This window comes from Marmota marmota, unplaced genomic scaffold (assembly GCF_001458135.2).
Source record: "Marmota marmota marmota unplaced genomic scaffold, marMar, whole genome shotgun sequence".
NCBI lineage: Eukaryota > Metazoa > Chordata > Mammalia > Rodentia > Sciuridae > Marmota > Marmota marmota.
Window position 1 is genome coordinate 3,252,759 of NW_026000079.1, and position 17,613 is coordinate 3,270,371.

Sequence of the window (17,613 nt, forward strand, 5' to 3'; positions counted from 1 at the left end):
ACGGAGGGAGGGGACATGGAAGGAAAGAGCCCAGATGGAGGACTGTGGGGAGCCTCATCAGTGAACAGGACAAGATCTCTGCAGAAATGTGTGACCAAGCCCTCTTGATTGGCAGCCTGTCCCACCTGGTGCTGAGGAGAGGAACAAATGAGGTCCCCTGAATGGGATGGCCCAGGTGGGGAGAAGGTCCCACAGCTGCAGGTCCAAGCCAGGGGACCTAACGGCCTGCAGCTCCCTGGCCTGGCCTCAGGCCACCCACGCGGGTGACAAAGGCAAAACCCAACCTTCTCTATGGGGTGTGGCCCCCGTTCTTGGGGACTGGGAGGGACGCAGTTAAAGGGATTTTCAAACAGAAAAAAGAAGACCCACCCTCCTCTGCCTGACAGAGTTTCCCTAGTTGAACAGGGTCCTGGGGACCCAGACTGGACGTCCCTGACGTCAGGGAGAGGAGAGGGTGAAGCTGGGCGGACTCCCACTTGGGAGGGAGCTGCCCGGTCACAGGTGGTCTCTGCTCCCCGGGGGCAAGGGCCCCAAGAGCGTCTCCAAGAGCCACTACTGCAGGGGCTGACAGCAGTGTCCTGGCCTTGATGGCCAAAGCAAGGGCCCTAAGACAGGGTGACGGTACCTGTCCCATGGGGGGAGGGGGGCATGTACACGTGCACAGGGGCATGCGCGCGTGCACACACACACACACACACACACACGAGGCCCACTCGTCCCCACAAACACACCTTGGTGCAGACGCTGCACCTTGGTGCCCCCAGCACCTGTGAAGTCCAGGCCCTGCGCCCCTCCTCCACCTCCGGCTCCTACACAGCTTCCCCCAGGGCGAGGCCAAGGCCGGCCTCTCCTCCTCCACGCAGACCCTCCGGGCCAGCATCCTTTTTTGTCTGGGCTTTCGGTGTTGAAGGTCCTTGGTATCAGGAAGCCGGGTGATAGAGTCCCTGGAGCACTGACATGTCCCTAACAGTCACACCGCGCCACGGCAGGAGAACACGCCTCACCTGGTCTCCCAACCTCCTTCTCACTTTCCCCAACCTGCCCCCATTCCTATCCTACGTCCCCCTGGTCTCATCCACCGTCCGTGGAGAGGGTGCTGCAGGTCTCGCTCCTGCATAAATGCATCGTGGGGGGGGGGGGTGAAGATGCCATCCACCCGCAGGACAGGAGCTCAACTCTCCAGCTGCTCAGAGGAGGAACCAGATTCTCTGAGCTCCTGGGGTCACTCCAGCACATGAGCTAAGGCTGGAAAGTCCAAGACAGTCCCCAGAGCTGCCCAGATGGCCCCTGCTAGAGCGTCTTCCACAGAAGAGAGGATGCCAACAATTTAAAGAGATACGTCCACAAATGAGACCAGATTCAGGGGCAGGTGGCGAGCCAAGTGAGAAACTCCAAACCACCCCATGCAGCCGCCTGGCAAGAGGAGTGCAAGCAGATCTTAGTCTTCTGAGAACTCCAGAAGAATTCAGAGAGCAGGCTGGGCTCAGAGGAGCCCAGGGGACAGAGCAAGGCCAGCGCTGGCCCACATATGAAGACCTTCTAAATTGGGAGTGACGGCGCACACTTATGATCTCAGAGACTTGGGAGGCTGAGGAAGGAGGATTGCGAGTTCAAGGCCAGCCTCAGCAATTTAGCAAGCAACTCAGTGAGACCCTGTCTCTAAATAAAACATAAAATAGGGCTGGGGACATGGCTCAGTGGTGAAGTGCCCCTGGGTTCAATTCTTGGTACCAAAAATGAAAACTAAGTGGACTCCTGTAATCACAGCTACTGGAGAGGCTGAGGCAGGAAGATCGCTTAAGCCCAGGAATCTGAGACTCTGTCTCAAAAAGAGAGATAAAGAAAGGAAGGGAGAGGGGAGGGGAGGGCCCAAAGGCAAAGAAGATAACTAGTGTCAGGGGAGGGGTGGGTTAGTGCACTCCACAGTGAATATGAAAGGGAGCAGCCGAGACAGAAGTTCCTCAAAAAATTAAAAATAGAATTGCCACGTGACACAGAAATTCCACTTCTGGGTGTCGACTCAAAAGAACCGAAAGCAGGAACCCCAACAGCTCTGTACGGCCTTGTCCACGGCAGCGTCATTCACAAAGCCAAGACAGAAGAGCCCAAGTGTCCCAGGACAGGGGAACGAGGACACCAGAGACGTGATTCTGCACAACAGCCCACCACCGCCTTCCAGAGGAGATTCTGACCCAGGCTGCCACGTGGGTGGGCCCTGAAGACAAGTCACAGGCAGCGAAATGAGCCGGGCACCAAAGGACACGTCCCGTGTGGCTCCACCTGTTTGAAGCACCCTGTCTCAAAACAAAAGGAATGATCTGGAGTCGTCCCACTCAGGGACAGAGAGCAGAGTGTCAGGGGCTGCCAGGGGCTGGGGCAGGGATGGGAGAATGGGGAATTATCCTGTGGAGGGACAGAGTTCCGGTTTTGCAAGATAAGAACGTTCTGGAGGTGCACGGCGGTGATGCTGGCACCACACTGCGCCTGAACTTAAAGCCACAAAGATGCACACTTGAAACCGTCACAGTAGCAGACTTCATGTCGGGCACACTTTACCACCATCAATCAATAGCTATTAAATCAGGACTTTTTTCTTTTCTTTCTTTTTTAAAGACAGTAGTGGGAATTGACTCCTTGGGTGCTCTACCACTGAGCTACATCCCCAGCCCTTTTTATTTTAAGACAGGGTCTCAATAGATTGCTGAAGGCCTTCCTAACTTTCCCAGAATGGCCTGGGATTTATGATCCTCCTGCCTCAGGCTGCAGAGTTGCTGGGATCACCGGCATGCCTGTGGTGCCTGTCTGGCCTTATTCTTTTAATTGCTAAGTAACTTAGAATGACTAATTGAGTGGGCGTGGTGCAGGCCTGTAATCCCAGCAAGTTAGGAGGCTGAGGCAGGAGGATCCCAAGTTCAAGTCCAGCCCCAGCCATTTAGCAAGACCCTGTCTCAAAAATTTTTTAAAAAGGCTGGGGATGTGGCTCAGTGGTTAAGCACCCCTGGGTCTCCAGTACCAACAAAGAGAAAAAGAATGAATGACTAATTTGATTCGACTGTGCTGCAGGGTTAGAAACAAATCGAGCCTGGAAGGTGTTCCACAAGAAGAATGCTGGGGGGCGGGGGGAGGGGGGCGAGCTCTTTATCTCTGGAAGCTTCAAAGAGAGGCCAGCTGACCAGGGTGTGGTCAGGGAGACACCTGCATTCTAGGTTTGCTAGATAAAGTCTCCAGTGGTTTTATCAGGGGGAAAAGTCACTCATCTGAGCTTGTCCTTTAGAGTTAAGGAGGGGGAAAGGAAAGAAGTAAAAAAGAAAGAGTTACGGGGCACCAGCAGAAGACCTAGAAACAGAGTCAAGTGGCTTCCTCCAGAAAGCAGGACCAGCAACGGTGGGCACGGGCCTCTGCTGGGTATTCTGGGGGTCTGGCTGCTGTTGTTGTTTTGGTCCTGGGGACTGAAACCAGGCACTGTCCACTGAGTGACATCTCCAGTCTTTTTTTTTTTTTAATTTTTTATTTTGAGACAGGGCCTCACTAAGTTGCTGAGGCTGGCCTCAAACTTGCAGACCTCCTGCCTCAACTTCTCAAGCCTTCTGTATTAATTTGATACAAATTTTTGATTTTTTCTTTTTATAAAAACCTCCAAACTGGGCACAGTAGTACATGCCTTTAATCCTAGCAACTCAGGAAGTGGTTAAGCACCCCCCGAGTTCAACCCCCAGTCCCAACACAAACAAAACACCTCCCGTGGGGATCAAAAAAAATTAATCATGCAGTTAGCAAATAGTACATTTTCAAAAAATTTTGATAACATACTGGGTACAGTGGCCCACGTCTATAATCCCAGCAGCTCAGGAGGCTGAGGCAGGAGGATTGCAAGTTCAAGGCCAGCCTCAGCAACTTAGCAAGGCCCTAAGCAACTCAGGGAGACCCTGTCTCTAAATGAAATATAAAAAGGGCTGGGGATGTGGCTCAGTGGTTAAGCGCCCCTGAGTTCAATCCCCAGTAACAAAGAGAGAAAAGAAAAAAAAAAACTGGAAAAACAAAACATTTGAAGCTAGGCAGGAAATCTGTTTATAAGACTTCAAATTCAGAGACAGAAAGTAGAATGGTGGGAGGGTATTACTGGGGATGACCCCAGGAGCACTCTACCAGGGAGCTACATCCCCAGCCCTTTTCTTTGTTTTTGGGGTTTTTTGTTGGTTGGTTGGTTGGTTGGTCCTGGGGATTAAACTCAGGAGCACTCGACCACCGAGCCACGTCCCCAGGACCACTGATCCTCCTGCCTCAGCCTCCCAAGCCTCTGAGATTACGGTGGGCGCCAGCGCACCTGGCCCCAGCCCTTTTTATTTTTTTACTTTGAGACAAGGCCTTGCTGAGTTGCTTAGAGCCTTGCTAAATGGCTCACTCAAACTTGCAATCCTCCTGCCTCAGCCTCCCGAGTCACCGGGATCACAGGTTTTACACACCATCTGGCACAATATTTTATATATATATATAATAATACATATAATATGTAAATTCACTCACATAAATGTAATTTTTAAAAACTAAAATATGCCCACTGGTTTTTGCTAAGGGAAGATACTGTTAATAGTTATTCTCTTCGTATTTTTCTAGAATTTCTTATCTTATCACTAACGTGTCAATTTCAATAATCCACCCCAAAGCAATGATGATTACTTTTATCACCTTTTTAAAAATAAAAAGCATTAGTAACTGCGGTGGAGTCAACATGTGTACGACCCTTTGAGCTCCTCTCGGCCGCTCTGGGAGTCCCTGTCCCCAGCCTGGGTGGCCTGGGGGAAGGGGTGGGGAAGACCAGGGCCCGGCCAGCCCCGCCCCCAGCCACGGGCGGGTCCACCCTGGCCCTTGCAGACCTCATGGCAAGACCAGCAGATAAATGGTTGCTGTTTCGGGCACCAGCTTTGGGGTGACCTGCCTTAGAGCACCACATTGCTGATCCACTAACAGAAGCAACCCCCCCACCCCCGCCTTCCCTCCACGCCCGCGAGGTACCTGTCCACGGAACCCCTGTGACCTCGGGGCTCCACTCACTCCAGGAGCCGAGTCCAAACTCCTCCTGGGCCCGAAGCTGCACCATGTGCCTCGAGCCGCGCCAGGCGTCGTGGATGATGCAGTGATACTGGGAATTCTTGACCTAAGGGCGGGAGGCACAGCGACTGCGGATCCTGACGGCCCTCCCTGATGTGCCCAGAGCCCGAGTCCCGGCCACCCTGTGTACCCTTCTTGCCAACCAGCTGCGAAGGGACACCCAGCGTCATGACCCCCACTTCCTAAATGAGACGGCCGAGACTCGTAGGTGGGAAGACCCGTCCAGGCCGTATGGGGAGCTGCCAAGCAGGCCCTGGAAGGTCACTCCTTTTCCTTCACGTCCTTTTCAGGACCCTCAAGTGTCTGTAGCGCTTTCCTGTTTAGAAACAGTGGATGAACTCACCATCCACGTGGTGAAGGCCTTTGAGTGCTCGGCCCGGTACCGGAGTTCGAACTGCAGTCTGTAGAAGTCGGAGTTCCAGGAGAGGGGGTCTTCCCAGGTGACATTGAGCCAGCGGGGGTTTTCGGCCACAGCAGTGACCATGATGTTGGTGGGCGGGTCAGGCCGCACTGTGAGAGGGAACAGACCAGGCCACCCCATGCCCATCTTTTTATTTATTGGCCCTCCTCCCCCATACTAGGGATCAAACCCAGAGCCTCGCACACACTAGGCAAGTGCTCTGCCACTAAGCCACACGCTCAGCCCCACACATGCGTCTTGAAAGGACCCTCATCCGTCAATGCCCAAAAGGGCTCCAGCTAGCCAAATCCCTCAAGCGCTCCTTCCCTGCCCCTCCAAGGAATGGATGAGAAATATTAAGTCAAGGGCCAGGCAGAGCGGTGCAAGCCTGTAATCCCAGTGACGTGGGAGGCTGAAGCAGGAGGATCAAAATTTGGAGGCCAGCCTTAGCCATTTAGTGAGGCCTGAAGCAACTTGGCCGGACCCTGACGCAAAATTTTAAAAAAGGTCTGGGGTTGTGGCTCAGTGATTAAGCATCCCTAGGTTCAAAAAGCACCAAAAAGAAAAAGAAATATTATGTCAAAAGAGAAAAAAAAAATACTTGTGGGGCTGGGGAGAGGAGAGCTCACTTACGGATTCCATATCCCTCAAATGCCTCCGGGTCGCTGGACCTGCTCCCGGCACTGCTGGCCGCGCACAAGGACACTATGTGGAAGGACTTGTCCCCCTCTGGAATCTCCAGCTGGCAGGAGAACTTCTGCGAGTCCTGAGAATACTGGCACGGCACCCGGAAGTCTTCCGCGGGGACTTTCTTGCTGTTGGTCACAAAACAAAGGGCGGGGGGGGGGGGCTGCTACCGTTTCTGTGCTTCCTCTAGAGGGGAAGAAGGACCGGGCCGGGTCAGACACTCAGGCTCTGAGTCGGATCCCAGGGCTTGGATCCCAGCTCCGGGTCATCGGCTCTCGTCAGCGTTCGTGACTCCGAGTGAGTCCTGCAACCAGGCTCGAGGTTCTGTGCTGTCATTTGAAAATGGGACTATTCACAGCCCCACCTCACAGGGACAATGGACTAACGTGGCTAGGACACCTGGCTCGGCCCCTGGCCCGGCGGGAGGTGCTGGAGGAGGGACTCAGCTGTCACTGAGGCATCAGGGGCCCCGAGCGCTGGCGCTGGGGCAGGATCCGTGCTCCTGGCCCCACGGGGGACACAGACTCGCAGAGGCAGAGAGGCCGAGCCTCTGACCTGGTGTCAGGGCAATGACAAAAATGATCTGCCCTCGAGGACGAGGACGAAGCACCCCGGGGGGAGATGCTGGGTGTCGCAGAGGAACTCGGAGCTAGAAGCATTTTGTAGGAAGGTGGCGGGTTCCCCGCAGGTGAGTCAGGCCGGGCATGTTAGGCCGTGGCGGCCGCTTGCCCTGCTGCGGGGGACAAATCACCAGCCTCTAATGTGGGCTCCTGGGCTCGGGAAGAGTCTAGCAGGGGGGACAAACTGCTTCTGGGAGCCTGGCCCCGGGGAGTGACGGCCACCCCGGTCCCTGGGGCTCTGGCAGCCTCCATCCCCACTGCCCTCTCTCAGAGCTTCTCAGCAGACGTCCAAGACGCCCGAGACCACTGGAGGAGGAGGACGTGGAGCTGGACACCTGGTCCTCTCCCACCTTATTGTCAACAGAGTATTCGAGATGAAGTGTCCCGTGTGAATCAGTCAGTGCCGGGGCACGCGCCTGTAAGCCCAGACTCAGGAGGCTGAGGCAGGAGGCTGGGGAGTTCAAAGCCTCACTCAGCAAAAGTGAGGCCCGGAGGAACTTGGTGAGGCCCTGTCTCAAAATAAAACATAAAAAGGGCTGGGGGTGAGGCTCAGTGATTCAGCGCCCCTGGGTTCGATCTCTGCTACCAAAACCCAGTTCTGTGACACTGGTCTGGAGCCGCCAGGCAGTGGGCAGAACGTGCTGTCTATGGAGAAACTAATGTCCCAGAACAGCTGTATCTCTTGCAGGGGGCGATCTACGCGTGGAGTCGGGAACACAGATACACCGTCAGGCCTTCCAGCAACTCTCTGGAGACAAGCAGCAGCCAAGCCACCGTGTGGAGGTCACTGTTCTGAGTTTTTGGCAGAGGAGTCCTCTGTCGGCAGGGAGTGTGTTCCAAGAACCCCAGCAAGTGCCCAAAGCCCCAGACGGTGCCAAACCCTGTACCTGCCACGCTCCGCCCGCATGCCCCCAGCACTGCCACAGAGTCCTCTGTCCCTTCCTGTCCTAGGGCTCCTGCTGAGTAAGACAAGGGTTAGCCGAACACAGACACCCATCAGGGAGGCGGCCCAGGGATCAGGGCGAGGTTATGATGCAGGCCGACTGCGGGGCTGAAACGCAGGATCCACGCCCGGGCAGGATGGCACATGCTTCCATCAGGCTACTGCGAGTGGCTTGATTTAAAACCTAGGCACGGCTGATTTCTAGAATTTTCTACCTGGTATTTTCAGGCCACAGCTGGCCAAGGGTAGTTGAAACCTTGGGAAGGAGAAGTAGGACTGCTGTGCTCTCACGGCCGGAGGCTTAGACCCGACGCCCAACGTCTAGACGGAGGAGCCCTGGGTCTGAGGACAGACCAGGCAACACTGGAGTGGGGATCCGTGCTCGGAGCCTTCCAGTCCTCCGCTTCTCTGGCTGGGCCCATCCCATGGGTCCCACGCCCACGCTTTATGCCATCCCAGTTCCGATTCTCCATCCATGACCACTTCCTGTCACCTGTCTCCATATAGAAAGAGCCTGACACACTCTCGGGGCCAGACACGGGTAAGAACTGGCTGGCTTTCCCATTCGCATCTTCTTCAGAGCAACACCCCAAATCAGGCACCCGGAATGGAAATCAGGCACCTGGAACTGAAATCAGGCACCTGGAATTGGGTTCCCAGCAGAGCCACTTTCTAGCTAAAAGACCTCTCTGAACCTCAGTTTCTTCTTCTGTTTTGTTGTTGTTGTTGTTGTTTGGTTGGTTGGTTGGTTTGGGGTTTTTATTTTGGTGCTGGGGATTGAACCCGGAGCCTCACACGTGCACACTCCTGCCACAGGCCCCGCCCCTAGTCCCAGGAATTACTTTTTTGGTAGGGGAGATACTTGGGGTTTGAACTCAGGGGCACCCGACCACTGAGCCACATCCCCAGCCCTATTTTGTAATTTATTTAAAGACAGGGTCTCACTGAGGTGCTTAGTGCCTTGTCATTGCTGAGGCTGGCTGTGAACTCGAGATCCTCCTGCCTCAGCCTCCCGAGCCACTGGGATTACAGACATGTGCCACCGCACCTGGCTCCGGGAATTACTTTTTACTGATAAAATTTTGCCATCCCTCAGCTGGGCACAGTGGTGCAGGTTTGTAATCCCAGAGACTCAGGAGGCTGAGGAAAGAGGATCACAAGTTCAAGGCCAGCCTCAGCAATTTAGCAAGAGCCTGTCTCAAAGTAAAAGTTTTGTTTGTTTGTTTGTTTTTAATTTATTTATTAGAATCGGCCAGTTCTGCCTTCCTGTGCGAGCTCACCTCGGCTTGGGGACCCGGGTGAGAAGGAGCACACACCCAGCCCAGCCCAGGCTACTTACAGCTTCTTCACCAGCAGCACAGCCCTGGTGGTGGGGGACGGGGGGTTCCGAGGACTCCACTCGCAGACCACGCTGCTGAGGAGGCTCCTTCGTAAGCAGGAAAGCCGGGGCTTCTCGGGAGGAACTGGGAAGGAGAGAACGGCAGGCTGAGGAGCCGCAGGGCTTCCCCTGAGACGCCTGACCTCACAGGTGTGCACAGCCTCCCTGCTGAGGGGATTGGCCACTCTGCAGCTAAAACTCAGACTCACACAGATATTCTAATGGATGACAAGTATTTTTTTTGGGGGGGGGGGCTGGGGCAGTACTAGGGATTGAATTGAGGGGTGCTTTATCAGTGAGCTACATCTCCAGCTCTTTTTATTTTGAGACAGAGTCTCTCTGAGTTGCTGAGGCAGGCCTCAACGCTGCAATCCTCCTGCCTCAGCCTCCCAAACCACTGGGATTCCAGGTGTGCACCACCCTGCCTAGCTGAGGCTATAAAATATGAAAAATCCTGTTTTTGAAAAATATGAAAGTCCTGTTTGTCAAACTGGATAAAGGATCCTAGGCAAGGGAAGGGAGACGCCACCTTTGAACCTTCTGTCCAAATTAAAAAAAAAAAAAAAATAGGGATTTTGGAATCACGAAGACCTGGTTGTGGGTAAGTCCCAGCCTCTCTTCAGTTTCCTTACCTGTAAGATGACCTGATGATAATAATAATGGTGATAAATGCCGCCCTCCTTCCCAGGGTTGGTGGGAGGACTACTTGAGAAACAAGGAAGGCCCTAGCACAGGGCACTGGCTGGGTGCAGTCTTCATCTGGATGTGAAAAGGAGGCTTTGGGTTTTGCTTTCTTGGTGCTGGGGATTGAACCCAAAGGCGCTTACCCACGGAGCCACACCCCCAGCCTTTTAATTTATTTAGAGACAGGGTCTGGCTAAGTTGCTTTAAGGTATCACTAAGTTGCTGAGGCTGACTTTGACCTCGTGATCCTCCTGCCTCAGCCTCCCGAGCAGCTTGGGTTACAGGCAGCACCACCGCGCCCAGCGGAAGGGGCTAATTCTAAGTCAGGAGAGCTGCTTTGTGAGAGCAGTCAGCGTCTGCGGGAGTGTTCTTGCTTCATCTTTTTCTTTCTTTTTTCTTTTGGTGCTGGGATTGAACCCGGCACTCTGCCCCGAGATACATCCCCTACTCTTTTTGTGATCTATTTGGAGACGGGGTTTCCATAGTTGCCCAGGCTGGCCTCCAACTTGCTGTCCTCCCGAGTTACCTTACAGGTGTCGGCCACAACCCAACACTCCATTTCACCTTTGAAACACTCTAAGGTCAGAAAATTTACTTGATTTTGCCAGAGAAATCTGAGGAGCCGAAGTCAAGCTGTGTGTGAAGGAGGAAGACTCGAATCCAGGCTGTCTGGCTCTGGGCCCCACGCTGTCAAGAGTCCACTGGCAGGACAGACAGACAGTGCTCTCCACCAGCCAGATGCCCCCTCAGCGGGAACTTCCTCCAGTGGCACCGAGAGACATCAGGGAGCCCTTCCCTGCTAAGAGCCACAGCCAAGTAGTATGATGCATGGCATTTTTGGTTGAAAGGTGACACCAGCTAGCCATGGAGATGATATGATTATGTTAAGATCTGCGTTCATATGGATATTGGACCCCTGCTGTCCACCTCGGCCTGCTGCGGGACTCCTGGAGAGTTCCCATTGGTTGGGGAAGTGTGGTAGGAGGGAATTCCGGAGGAGGGACTTCCTGTGGGGGTCCGGGAGAACGCCGCGAGGGTCCGTCGGCAATCTTCCCGGGAGCATACGGGGCATTGGCGGCAGTTTCAAAAATAAAGTTTGTTCCTGCTTGAGTGGCTCGTGATTTTGTGCCCAGCCAGACTGCGGCACTTCCCCAAAATTTTTGGGCCAAGGAAATAACAGGAGTTTAAAGGACCAAGCAAGGAGTCTTTCTAGAAGGCGCAGAGCCGGGCTATCAAGAGCCCCGAGGACACTCACCGTCCACCAGCAACTGCACGGTCCCAGCCGGGTGGCCGTCCAGGGAGCAGGAGTAGTTCCCAGAGTCGTCGAAGCGCACCGACCTCAGAAGCAGCCTCCTTCCTACACTGGCCCAGCTCCTGTGCTGTGAGCCAGTGAGCACCCACTGGACGGTGGCGTTGGCCCCCAGGTCCTCCCCGGGGCAGGTCAGGGTGACGCTGGCCCCTGGCAGGCTCCTCAGCACGTCACCGGCCGTCTCTGGGGGAGGGAGAACACTCAGTGAGCCACAGCACCCTGAAACGGGACTGCTTCGTGGCCTAGGGAAGCCACAGAGGCTTCAGTACTGACCAACTCTGGAATCTGTCACCGTCCAGGACACCTCTGCCCGGATAAGGACACTGGCCACCCCCCCGGCTGCCAGAGTGAGCCTTCTCAAGCCACAATCTAGCCATCCCACTCCCCTGGTAAAACAAACACAACACAACACCACACAGCACAGCCCTTCAAGGGGCCAGGGGTGGTGGCCCACGCCTGTCATCCCAGGGGCTCAGGAGGCTGAGGCAGGAGGATCACGAGTTCAAAGCCAGCCTCAGCAACTTAACGAGGCCCTGAGCAACTCACCGAGACCCTGTCTCTAAAGAAAATATAAAAAGGGCTGGGGATGTGGCTCAGTGGTTAAGCTCCCCTGGGTCCACTCCCTCATACCAAAAAAAAAAAAAAGATGGAGAAGGAGGAGAAAGAAAGAAAAAAGGAGACCCTTCAAGGGCTACACTGTCCCCAAGACAGTGCTCTTCTCACACTGGCTCCTCCCCTGCCCCATCCCCAATGACAAAGTCCCCTATTTCTGGTCTCAGCATTAAGTACCCCTTACCCCAAAGCCCTCCCTGTCCCGCTCGCTACATTAGGCCTCTCCACCGCGTCACCTATCCCAACTGCCGTGCAACTACCCATTCCCAGTCTGTCTCCCCCAAGACTCCAAGCACCACAAGATGAGGCCCCTGTTGTGTTGTGCTGTTTGTTTGTGAAGGTCCTGGGGGTTGAACCCCGGGAGGCGCGCTCTACCACATAGCTACACCCCCAGCCCTTTTTACTTTTTATTTTGAGACAGAGTCTTGCTAAGTTGCTAAGGCTGGCCTTGAACTTGCAATCTACCTTCCTCAGCCTCAGGGATTATAGGCGCGGGCCACCGAGCCTGGTGGGTGCTCTGTTATGGTCCAGCTCTGGGAACACTGCCTGCACACACAGAGCCCTTGAGTGAATGGATGAATACACCTAGGGATGAACGGCACCAGCAGGCCTCCCGGCACACACAGGTCTGAAGGACATCTCAAAATCACAGGGTCTTCAGGGTCTACTTTATAAATGGTAACTGAGGCCCAGAAGAATCAGGAGACTCGCCCGAGATCACCCGTAAGATAGAGGCACACCCAGGATGTGAACCAGGGGTCTGACGGTGTGTACCACACTTCCTCTGGTCCCCGACACCTCTCTCCTAAACATTTGTGGTGATGCTGTTTTTTTTCTAGGGATCCAAGAAAAAGTTATTGGAAAGTCAAAAAGACAAAGTACATCACCCACCCCTTGAAAAATATTGTGTGTGCGACTACTCAAGAGAAAGGGGATTAAAGGTTAGCGGAACAAATAACTTTTTTTCTAGTCCAGCTTTAGGACAGGTTATAGATTCACAGAATCTAAGATAAAAATTATCCCAGCCACCTTGCACTCAGTTATTAACCAATCAGTTAAATCAGTCCGACCAGCTGAGGAAATGGGGCGGGGACACAGCCGCTGCTCCTATTAAGCCCACCTGATCCTTAAACCAAGGGTAGAACTACGTGTTAGCAAGCAGCGGCAATAAATCTGACCAGGGATGTCAGAAAGGCCAAACACCTGATGTCACCTCCCTGCCCATGCTCCTGGGTCTGGGGACAAGCACAAGTGTCTCTTTGATCTGTGAAACCTTTTTGCTGGGGAAGAGTTCGTCATCTCCTGCGTGGAGCCTGTCCTTCCTCCCAGCCCACCAGAGATGGCCCCCAGGAAAGAGGGCATAAGGACCCGTGACTCCCAGGGGGCTTCTAGCCCCAGGCCAAGGAGTCTGGCTGTCCCTATAAGACGCAGGCCATAGTCCAGGGACTAGGGACACAGGCATCCAGAGGCAGAGACAGCTTCTGCCTGGCGTCGGGCCCTGCCTAGCTGCACAAACGCCTTTCAACTTTCCTCTCAATTCACCACTTGGAGCCAAAGTCCTCCGCCCTGGCACCCTCTTCTCTGAGGCTGGCAGGGAAAGGACAGATGGACAGCCAGGACAGGTGGCAGCCACTCACCCAAGGTTTTATCTCCCTACCACAAGAGCCCTGGCTGCTGGAAGAGAGAGCTAAGTGAACGTCACGGTGTAGCCGAGCAAGTTTGGGCGGGTTCCTGTGACCCCCTCTGGACTCCTCTTGCTCCACAGTGGGCAAGGGAGGCCCCCTCTCTCCGTCCTACATGCAACCAACATCCAGGAGCCCCCGGAAGCCAGGCATCAGCGAAGAGGACATGATTGGGTACCTTGCCCTTAGAGGATCCAATGGGAGCCTGAGGAAGGTGACAGCTTGCCGCGTCCGGTCACATACAGATTTCTATCTGTGACTGAATGAGGTTTAGAAGACCCACTGACCCTCCCTATCACTACCCATCTTTTCACTTCCCTGTTTTCCATCAGATAAAGCAGCCGTAAGGATGAAACCTATCATGGACATCAAGTTCCTGCACAGATTATGCAGTTGAAGAAGCACCTCAAATTCAATGTGTTCATGATGGACGGAGACGCTATCAAAAAGGATGGTTTGCCGGGGGGTGGCCCCACCGCAAGGCTAGCAACAGCCCTCCATCAGCTGGAAAGTGGATATCCATAGTCACAGACAGCCTAGGAGCGCCAACACACAATGAGCACCGTTTGTATACAGTTTGCCTAAAAGTCCAAGGAAGGAGTCACGCACAGCCTGACTGGTGCACATCTGTAATCCCAGCAGCTCAGGAGGCTGAGGCAGGAGGATCTCGAGTTCAAAGCCAGCCTCAGGAACTTAGCGAGACCCTGCCTCTAAACACAATATTTTTTAAAAAGCTGGGGATGTGGCTCCATGGTTCAGCACTCCTGGGTTCCATCCCCAGGACCAAAGAAAAAAGAAAGAACCATGGATAGCTCATCCTTTCACGGACACTTTTCTCAGGGCGCTGCTCTGAATCACAGAAGGATCTTCAGCCAACCTCACACTGGGGAATACAGTGATGGGCCCACAGGACTTTTTTTTTTTTTTTGGTACCAGGGATTGAACCCAGGGGCGCTTAACCACTGAGCCACATCCTCACCCTTTTTATATTTTATTTAGAGACAGGGTCTCGCTGAGTTGCTGAGGCTGGCTTTGAACTCTTGATCCTCCTGCCTCAGCCTCCCGAGCCGCTGGGATTCCAGGCGTGGGCCAATGTGCGGGTCAGACCCTTGGACGGTACCCCGAGACGTCACAGCGGGCACAGGTGTTTCTGGTGGTGCCGGGGTGACGTTGGTGTGAGGCCCTAACGGGGTCCATCCTATCCCACCTTGCCCAGGGGCTGGGAGCTCAGGATGGCAGCCTCCCTGGCACCCCCAGGCCCGGCTTCCACCCCGGCACCGGGGGTAAAAGTGGGTCCAGCCCGTTCAGGAAGCTGCGAGGCAGCGGGAGGGGGGCACAGAAGGAACCTGTCCCACCTTCACCTGTGGCCGGAGGATGCGTCCCACCGGCAGCTGGTGCCCTGTGCGCCTTGGGCGGGCGAGGCAGGGGTCAGCAAGGAGCCACCCGCTGCTGGTGCGCATACGCGCCGCCTCCCACGAGAGGCCCCAGGTGGGGAAGGTGCACCTCCCGGCCACCACCGTCCTGCAAGCCAGAGATGACTGACCAGTACCCGGTGACTGACCACCATATTCAAGCTCACGAAGCATGGACTCTGGGCCCCAGGACCAGCGGCTCATCCTGCTTCATCACCCTCAAGTAGCCAGTTTAGCCTGTGTGTGTGTGACATACAATTATGTACAGTAAATGATACTTAATAATGATAATTAATGTTAGGTGTGGTGATGCCCGCCTCTAATCCCAGCTTCAGGAGGCTGAGGCAGGAGGATAGCAATTGGAGGCCAGTGGATAGCCACTGGAGGCCAGCAACCCAGTGAGACCCTGACTTAAAAAACAAACAAACAACAACAACAAAACTAAGGGCTGAGAATGTAACTCAATAGTAAAACACCCCTGGGGGGGGCTGGGGTGGTGGCTCAGTGGTCATGCGCTTGCCTAGCATGTGTGAGACACTGGGTTCCATCCTCAGCACTGCATATAAATAAATGAATAAAATCAAGGTCCATCAACATCTAAAAAAACCCTGGGCTTAATCTCCAGTATCACAAAACATAAATAAATAAATAAATAAATAAGCAAACAAACAACTGTGTCTCTGGTTTACGCATTTACTAAACGATACATTTTTCTAGTTATTGTAGAGTGTACTCCTGCTTGTTAAACAGAACCTACTGCAGAGCAACAGTGTGACCCCCACGCAGCCTCTCAGTCTGTTTACTGTACCCCTCGATGGTATCAAGAGGCCACATCAAATGCTTGACTTACACCCCACAGGTCTGTGTAACTCTAGAAAGTTCACACGACAAGATCACCTGAAGACACATTTCTCGGAATGTGTCCCCATCATTAAGTGATGTGGGACTGTATACACAGGGCCCCACCCCCCCCACCCCGTGACCACAAGCCTGTAAGTTCCACCTGGCTGCACATCAGAGAACTCAGTGGGTGCTTAATAAGTGTTTGTTTCACACAGGGTACCTAAGAGGTGCCCACAGGGACAAGGTCTTCACGCTAGCAAGTCCCAGAGGCACGGTTCCCGAGTGGCCGGGTGGCGCCTCTTGGGTGGCGCCTCTTGGGCTGTGCAGTGGACGGCCCCCCGCGGGAGACCAGAGAAGTGAGCTTCTCACAAGCAGCAGACGCGGAGGCAGGAAAACGAACCTAGAGGCCAAAGGAGACCCTTTCTGCGTGTGCCTTTGCCGGTTCCAGGAAAGACGTCCCTGGTCACTTCCCAAGCCCAGCTCAGATGGCAGCTCTTGCCTGTTGAGTGGGACTTCTCAACAATGGCAGGAGCTGTTCTGTCCTCAGCTTGCTAACAAGGGCCAAAGCATTTGAGCAGCTCAGAGAAACACCAAATAAAAAGACTTTTTTTTTCTCTTCCACAAAAGCAGAGCTGCAGGGAGCGACATAATGGCCATTTCCTCTGCCAAGGAACTTGAGTAATGGTTTTCTGAATCTTTAAAACTGAGTCACTTTTTTTTTTTAATAGGGAATGATTAATTATAAACCACCCATTGGCAAGTATTGCTATCACGATTCTGCTTCAAAACATTTTCCTCTGGAACCTGTAAACAAGGCTGCGTTAACTCTGCTCTTAAGAGCACTGCAGACAGGATGACTCTAAGACAGACTCTCAGACGAGAGACCATAGGGAAGCCCTCGAGCTCAAGTCAGAGGGCAGTGCAGCCTTCCCGCCCCGCCCCCCCACCCCCTGCCTCCTGACCCAACTCGGAGTCAGTGCCCAGGGACGCTGGGTCCTGCTGTCAAGCAACAGCCAGCCCCAGGAGCAGATGTGAGGGCGGGAAGTGATGGGCATGGAAGGTGGCCCTCGGACCTGTGCCCTCCTCTCCAAATGTGGGAACAGGGATGATTGCTTTGGTTTATTTGTTTGGGGAATTCTGATTTCAATTTTTAAATTTTTCTGCTTTTACTAGGGGTAATTTCCTTCTCTTCCTTTTAGATTTCTGCTGTTTCATTATTTATTTATTTATTAATCTATTTTTCTGAGTTGTGGGTCTCACTAGGCTGCCCAGGTGGGTCTTCAATTCCCCGGCCGCAGCCTCCTGAGTAGATGACATTACAGGCACATGCCACCACACCTGGCTTTTCTGTAGTTTTAAATTTTTCTACAAGATGCTTACATTAATATTTTCTTCTTTTTCTTTTTCTTTTTTCTTTCTTTGTTTTCTTTTTCTTTTTTCTTTTCTTTTTATTTTGGGGGGGGTACTAGGGGTTGAACCCAGGGGCCCTTTACATGTTCAATCCCTTTTATTTTTTTATTTAATTTTAAAGACATCTTATTTTGAGACAGAGTCTTGCAAAGTTGATGAGGCCGCCTCGAACACGGATCCCCCTGCCTCAGCCTCCTGAGTGGCTAGACTGCAGACGTGTGGCACCGCACCATGCCCAGCGTATATGACTCTTACAATGGGAAAAAAAGCGTGTCCATAGATATGCACACGACACATGGGGTCTACAGGTGTGTATGTGTGTGTGTGTGTGTGTGTGTGTTCTAAAAGCAAAGACTTGGGCCTGGGTTGTTACACACCAGAGGAGGTCGCAGAGTGCAGGGCCTCTGGGGAAAAGGTAGATTTTCAAGACAAACAGCTTCTGGGACACTTTCAGATCGCAGAGCCCCCACCCAGCGCTGGTCGCTTCCTGGATGTGACTGTCCTGTGCACGTCCCTCCCCCTGT

General features: G+C 53.6%; 1 protein-coding gene across 1 annotated transcript in view; it reads right to left on the bottom strand.

The window, feature by feature from the left end:
• Il6r (interleukin 6 receptor) overlaps positions 1-17,613 on the bottom strand; it is a gene marked incomplete at its 5' end in the record, with an annotated part of 42,472 nt that overhangs the window by 9,070 nt on the left and 15,789 nt on the right. Inside the window, 5 exons of the mRNA XM_015502656.1 lie at positions 5,014-5,155; positions 5,453-5,619; positions 6,143-6,324; positions 9,099-9,222; positions 11,077-11,313. Coding sequence (XP_015358142.1) covers positions 5,014-5,155; positions 5,453-5,619; positions 6,143-6,324; positions 9,099-9,222; positions 11,077-11,313 — 852 coding nt within the window. The remainder of the gene's footprint in view (positions 1-5,013; positions 5,156-5,452; positions 5,620-6,142; positions 6,325-9,098; positions 9,223-11,076; positions 11,314-17,613) is intronic.